The sequence below is a fragment of the Nansenia antarctica genome (genome assembly GCF_963989245.1).
Source record: "Nansenia antarctica genome assembly, chromosome: 4".
Classification (NCBI taxonomy): domain Eukaryota; kingdom Metazoa; phylum Chordata; class Actinopteri; order Argentiniformes; family Microstomatidae; genus Nansenia; species Nansenia antarctica.
In genome coordinates this window covers 1,810,015-1,817,514 of record NC_137689.1, presented here as the reverse complement: position 1 = coordinate 1,817,514, position 7,500 = coordinate 1,810,015, and the positions used below count along the sequence as shown (strand labels likewise).

At 44.0% G+C, this 7,500-nt stretch overlaps 1 protein-coding gene across 1 annotated transcript in view; it reads left to right on the top strand.

The window, feature by feature from the left end:
- igsf9bb (immunoglobulin superfamily, member 9Bb) overlaps positions 1-7,500 on the top strand; it is a gene marked incomplete at both ends in the record, with an annotated part of 196,027 nt that overhangs the window by 174,025 nt on the left and 14,502 nt on the right. The window contains 3 exon segments of the mRNA XM_080528752.1: positions 2,871-3,035; positions 3,972-4,017; positions 5,773-5,841. Of these exon segments, the coding sequence (XP_080384878.1) occupies positions 2,871-3,035; positions 3,972-4,017; positions 5,773-5,841 (280 nt within the window).

Sequence of the window (7,500 nt, the reverse complement as noted above, 5' to 3'; positions counted from 1 at the left end):
ACATTCAAACCAAACATGGCCCATATAATTATTGCCTGCTACTCAGCCATATATTTAAGCAATATCACACGAGAGGGAGTGTGTTATACTGAATATCAGCAGTATATTCAGTATAACAGCACGACCTCGAGTGTGATATTGCTTATATACAACAGTTCTACAGCGCAATTTATTAGTTAACAGTAATAAGCGACAACAGATTATGATTTGTTTGTTTATTTAATCATAAAAATAAACAAAAAATAGTTCCGCAACGAACTTCAAATGGACTGTTGCCTAGTAACCTGAACACAAACAATGTAGTCTAATTAACGGTCATTTAGTAGAACATCTGTGCGGCGGAGTGATATATATAGTTAAAAGTCCCAGTGCTGTTATACTGTATATCAGCACTCATGGAATGCCTCTTGTCCAATCAAATTACTTGGTCGGAACTAACTGTTGTATAAATATATATATACAGATATATACCACCTCAGCACCTGACCTGGTCCACATGTCTGCTGGTTGGGATGGGCTGTAGCAGAGAGACAGCTACACTCAGCTGCCAGGCTGTCTCTCTCTCTGCCCTGTCCTCTTCATACACTCTGGTTCCAAGTCCAGGAACAAGCGCTAACTGCTAACTGACATTTAGAAAATGACAGTATGACTTCATTGACTTTACCTCCTTTACATAATCCTACTGCATGTTAGATTAGAGAGGGGATGGTGTCATAGCCACCTCTGCTACAGTGTCCCTCCTCTCCTGTGGTGTCTGGAGGTCACAGAGGACACATCACCACATCACAGCACTGGGAGCATCTTTGCTGTAGCAGCAGAATCCTGACGAGAGCCTCTGTATCACTTGAAGTCCTCTACGGCCCCCTGCTGGATTAATAGTAGAATAGCCGTTAAAAGATGGACATTCCAATAGTCTTTCCAGTGTCTTTTCTGTTTCTGCATTGTCGCATGAAGTTTTAACTTATTTTAAGTTCTTTATAATTCAACGTCAGTTCAATTGTCCCCAGTCTTCCAAGTGGCCAGTGATTTTAAACTTAAACTTCAAGTGATAGCAGTCCTTTCAACATGTTGTGGTCTTTAACACTAGAACAACCATGTGAGTAAAAAATGCACTCGATCAAATTTCAGGACCCTCCTTTCATGACTCGTCCTAGATATGTGCGTTCTACCACCCAGTATCCTTACATAAAAAAAAAAAGGATAAGCTAGTATCAGGATAAACTAGTATGAAGCCAATTTGCAGTTTTTCTGTGTAGGAGGCAGGCTAATTTACAAGCGGCCAACTAGTGGTCGTTGTGTGTAAATAGATCTTTTCCATTGTAAAGACCATGGTCATGTGACCCCCGAGGCGGCTCTTATAGTAGGTAACATAGACACGGCTGTTCTAGTGTTATGGAAGTGAGATGAAGGAAGGATATCAGGGAAGGAGGCAGCTTTAGAAGTATCTGAACACAGCTAATGACTCAGGTCCTCAGGAGGAAATCAGTGCAGCGTTGCATACGGTACGTGTGTGGGCGTACTGCTGTTAGGGCCGTAAACGATGACTCGCTGAATCAGGTGAATTGATTGGCCCGTTGGCCTGTTGACTGGCAGGGCCCACCAAGGGTCGATACCTACACCATTACACACAGACTCACACCATTACACACAGACACACACCATTACACACAGACACACACCATGACACAGAGAACGTCGAGGTAGAAGAGAGAGTGCACTCTGTGTTGTTCTGCTGTGCGTGCACTCTGGGAGGGGAGACTGTATAGATCGCTCACGTTAGCTGACTGTCTTATGCACTGGTATGCAGTAGGATGTACAGGCAAGGCAAGGCAAGTTTATTTGTAGAGCACAATTCATACAACAGGGGCAATTCAAAGTGCTTTACATACAGCATTAAAAGAAATACAGAAAAAGAAGGATAGTAATAAAAAAATAAATAGAAATAAAAATGGCAAGAATAGATACATATAGATAGATACATATATATAGAGAAAATAAATAGATAAGATATATAGACTCAGATGGGTGTGTGTTCTCAAGCATCTCCCCGGCAGAGACGATTTCTCATCGTTTATAACACCACAATAAGGAGGAGACACATTAACGATGGTTAATAACGATCTCTGTCTATTTGTCACTTGTGTCCTCCCATCTTGGGGCGGCTGTGGCGCAGGAGGTAGAGGCTGTGTCTCAGGAGGTAGAGGCCGTGTCTCAGGAGGTAGAGGCTGTGTCTCAGGAGGTAGAGGCCGTGTCTCAGGAGGTAGAGGCTGTGTCTCAGGAGGTAGAGGCTGTGTCTCAGGAGGTAGAGGCCGTGTCTCAGGAGGTAGAGGCTGTGTCTCAGGAGGTAGAGTCTGTGTCTCAGGAGGTAGAGGCTGTGTCTCAGGAGGTAGAGGCCGTGTCTCAGGAGGTAGAGGCTGTGTCTCAGGAGGTAGAGGCTGTGTCTCAGGAGGTAGAGGCTGTGTCTCAGGAGGTAGAGGCCGTGTCTCAGGAGGTAGAGGCTGTGTCTCAGGAGGTAGAGGCTGTGTCTCAGGAGGTAGAGGCTGTGTCTCAGGAGGTAGAGGCTGTGTCTCAGGAGGTAGAGCCGCCGTCTAATGATCGCAAGGTCGGAAGATCGGCGGTTCGAGCCCCGGCTGGCCAGGTGTCGAAGTGTCCTTGGGCAAGACACTGAACCCCAAATTGCTCCCAGTGAGCGGGCCGGCGCCTTGCATGGTAGCTTGCCGCCATTGGTGTGTGAATGTGTGTGTGAATGTGTGAACGAGAGGCCGTTGTGAAGCGCTTTGGAATAAGGCGCTATATAAGTCAGTCTGTTTATTTTCTACCTTGTTTATCTGTCTATCCTCCTCTCTCCTCTCTCCTCCACCCCCCCCCAGACTTCTTCCCCCCCCCAGAGATGGTGGAGGAGGGGGGTCTGGCGCGCCCTGTGGTGGCGGGCATCGTGGCGACCATCTGCTTCCTGGCGGCGGCGGTGCTGTTCAGCACGCTGGCGGCCTGCTTCGTCAACAAGCAGAGGAGGAGGAAGATGAAGAGGAAGAGAGGTCAGAGGGACTCCCTCTACACACACACACACACACACACACACACACACACACACACACACAAGATGAGGAGGAAGAAAGGTTAGGGGACTCCCTCTCACACACACACTCACACACACTGAATGCAGACACGCACACGCACACACACACACACACACACAATGAATGCAGACACGCACACACACACACACACACACACTCACACACACACTAACTTGTCTTAGTTGTGGGTGCGTAAGTGGCGTAGCACACTAAGGCGCTGCCATATCATCGCAACGTCCCTGGTTCGATTCTGGCCATCGACATATCCTGCCCTCTCACCCATCCTTCCTGTCAATCTCTACTATCTCTATCCCAATAAAGCATAAATGCCCTAAAAACATATTGAAAAACATTTTGAAAAAGAAACTCTGTTGGAGTACAGACTTAATAGAAGACTAAATCCTTCCTCTTTCTAATACTTATGGAGGACATTGTATATGCTCAAACATTCACTCAACACAGACATGCTAGCATGTACAGAGAGACTCATGCATACGTTCCATCATGCACACATTGAATGATGTACTGTTGAGTCAGAGCCCTCCTATATGTTTAAACACGCTTCTAGGGTGGAATTCTAACTCAAGATCTGTGCGTTCATGTCGAATCATCATGTCAAACTTCCCTTTGACATCAGTGTCAGATTCATGCACACTCAGAGGTTTGAGATCAGGATGACATTGAAAGTGTAAAGTCACGGGACCTGACAACCGACAGAGAGATAAGCGTTATTGAATAAAAAATGAATATGACAAGCCTCAGTGATTCCATTATGTGTCCTGTCACATAGAAATACTGTGTGTCAAGAGAAGATTTCTTCCCTGTGTCTATCTTTCTGTCAGTACTGATGTGTTTTATTTATTTATGTATTTATTATAACTACTTCTCTTCCAGATCCGCCTCTCTCTATAACACACTGCAGAAAGAGCTTGGAAACTCCGTAAGTAAACGTCACGCCTTTCATTTTACTTTCCTCCTTCGCTTCAAATTATGCAAAACCAAGACCAGGGTGCACTGCATCGCAGCTCAATAACATAAAGCCTTCTGGCAGTGCCATCAATTACTGGCCTGTGATTGGCCCGTGGGTGATGGACATGAGCCAGTCACATAGCTGCTAGCTAGCTGCAGTTCATCTCAGCAAAGCCCATATTTGGTCTTCCTGGTCAGCCACAACATTCTGATTCCAAAACGGAATTACTTATCTAGCCAACAGTCAATGTTGGTACATAACTTTGGTAGCACGACATCCAGATCAGTATTATAATTATGCGTTAATGAATGCACCCTGCTCCCTCTTTTCAACATGATGATTATAGTACACAGTTACTCGTTGGTAATCAGTAACTGATTTATAAGCTAATGAACACGTTTGTTTTTGCCAGAGACCAGAGAGTCAGATCCATAATTATTGACCCAATGATATATTTTTAATTACAAACCCAGTGCCTTACATGGGTCATATTCAGTTGACAACACTGCCTAGTGCCGACAGTAGAAGAGTCATATTTGTGGTATTTCAGGGCCTCTAACAGAATATTTGGTTGGTAAAAAAAAAAATCACACTTCCTTCAACGGCCTCATGGCTCATTAACCTTGCACCCTAATTGCTAAATATAGATCTGATATATATAGACCTTCTCTCTCATTCCTTCTGTGGGCTTTGAGGACTGAACAAGTACATTTCATTGAGCTCCATGTGTTATTGTTGCATGTGTGACTCCTGATGCAGTGAGATGGACATGTTATGGACAGAGAGGCAACAGAACCAGTTCAGGTCAAAGTTGTGTATGAAGTGTTGATTTGACTGCACCGGGATTTAATTAAATCCTGTATCAATCTATTTCTGAACCAATCTAGCTGCTGAATATCTTATGATGTACTGTGTGTCTACTGTGTCACCTGACTGTGTTTGCCGTGTCATTGTACGCTAGCCTGCTATGTTCCAACAGCTACCATGTGACTCTGGTTCAAATCCTCTTTTGGACCTTCCTTAACACTAGAACAGCCATGCCTTTTTAACTATAAGAGTCGCCTCGGGGGTCAGACCATAGTCTTTACAATGGGAAGCTGCTACTTACACACAAAGACCACTAGTTGGTGCGTCTTGTAAATTAGCCTGCCTCCTACACAGAGAAACTGCAAAATAGCTGTTATTATACTAGCTTATCCTGATGTGATTTTGAAAATGTAAGGATACTGGGTGGTAGAACGCACATATCTAGGAAAAGTCATGAAAGGAGGGTCCTGAGATTTGATCGAGTGCAAAGGTATACATTTGTTTTTACTCACTTGGTCAAATGACCCCACCCATGACTGTTCTAGTGTTAAGCACAACAATAAGTATAAAAGCATTTTTAGGAGTGTGATAACTAGATAACAACTAACCAAATGTGTCTCATACACTGTGTTCTGATTTTGAATCTATTCATGATGGTACCAACCCAGATGTGCAATAATAACTGACACCCTTAGGGGGCGCACATTTATCTAACCTGCTCCCCGTGCGAACAAGCAACTGGACGATCGATGACGTCAGGTACCGAGCTCTTATCAGACACCTCAGGTTTCAGAGGAGGAAATCCCCCAGAATTCCTTCAAACGCTGACTCATCTCTCTCCCCCCCCCCCCCCCCACCCCCTTACTCTACATGTGTGTGTGTCGTCGTCCCCCCCCTTACTCTACCGTGTGTGGCTAGGCTGGCAGAGGCCCTGGCTGAGAAGCTGTGGTTGAAAAGTGGCTCACTGGCCAAATACAGTTGGTACATGTGAGTTTCCATGGTAACGTGCTGTCCTGCCAGCTAGCAGGACCAATGTTTTAAAGTCGCTTGACGTTCAGTGACACTGACACACATGTATGTGTACTTTTCACATAATGTGTCACATTCTAATGCTTAGGTCCTCATAGGGATCTGACTTTTCTTTCGAAAAGTGTGAATACATTTCCACGTTGTTGAAAATCAACGACACGTCGCTAGTCAACTAACACAGCTTGTTTTGTGAGCCTGCTAACAATGTAAAGTAGTGTTCTAGTTTGATTGATTGATTGATTGAGAACTTTATTAGAAGATTTGCAGAAGTAGGTACATGAAAGTACATATTACATACAAGGTCAACTAACAGGATAAAAACCCAAGAAAGCCACTGGCTTATTTCAATTGGGGTCCTTGATACTCAATTCATCGTTACATGTAAGACAGACAAAAAACTAGTACTATCTACAAGATAATACAGACAAATAACTAGTACTATCTACAAGAATCTACAAGTTAACTAGGTAACAATGTAAAGTAGTGTTCTAGGTAACAATGTAAAGTAGTGTTCTAGTTAACTAGGTAGCAGTGAGGATTACTCACCGAATCCATTGCAGTGTTGCAGTGTTTTTGGCTTGACTAGCGAGTTTGTGTTGTGATTCTCAACAACGTTGAAGCGTAGTTCCGTGTTTCAAAAGAAAAGTCTGAACATTTTGATCGGTTGCTGATATGAGGACCAAAAGATCAGACTGTGTCACATATCTTGTAAATGGTACACCTATATATGTAGAACCCCCCCTACCTCCCAACCCCCCCACCCCTGGGCTGTACAAACTGTCACACAACGACTTGGGGAGGATGACAATATTGCTATTGTTGTTTTGTGTTCATTTGTCCTCTCTCACCAGCAAACATACAAAATAGACGGAATACCTTGAAAGGGTATCTTCTGATTTCTTGTGTTGATTTTTGAATCCTCCTTTTTCCCATCCCGAAAAAAAATATACAGATTGTTTTGATCCTTACAGAGAATGCTTTAAGTATTAAGTATAGACACTGGGCTACGAATGCTAGGCTAGGAGTCTACCATGGTAAAGGTGCATGCTGTGCTGTGTCCGTGTGTCCTTGCTGTTTTCTGTTCTCCCTGAGTCTCTCTCATGCTTCCAACACCCTGGCGACCTGCTCCATGCTTCTACGGTGCTTTACTCTGCTGCTAAGGAAGTTTACCATGGTACACTATCACCACTGTGAGACTGGTACACAGGGTTCCCACGGGTCCTTGAAATCCTTGAAAGTTTGTGAATTTGAGAAAAAGAAATCAAGGTCTTAAAAGTTTTTGAAAATAGACATGGGTCATTGGAAGTGCTTGAATCCCCCCCCCTCTCTCTCTCTCTCTCTCTCTCTCTCTCTCTCTCTCTCTCTCTCTCTCGATATATATATTTAAAAATGTTTTACTTAGCTCGTCAACTAGTTCTGTCTCAAACTATGCCATGTTGGGTCCTTGAATTTGAGGGAATTGAGTCTTGAAAGTCCTTGAAAGGTGCTTGAATCTGATGTTTCAGAGGGTGTGGGAACCCTGAGTACACTGTTACTACTGTGAGACAGTGGCTTAGCGATGTTCTGGAGATGGTTAACATTTCCTCACAGTGAAATCATGCTTGGAAAACAATGGAT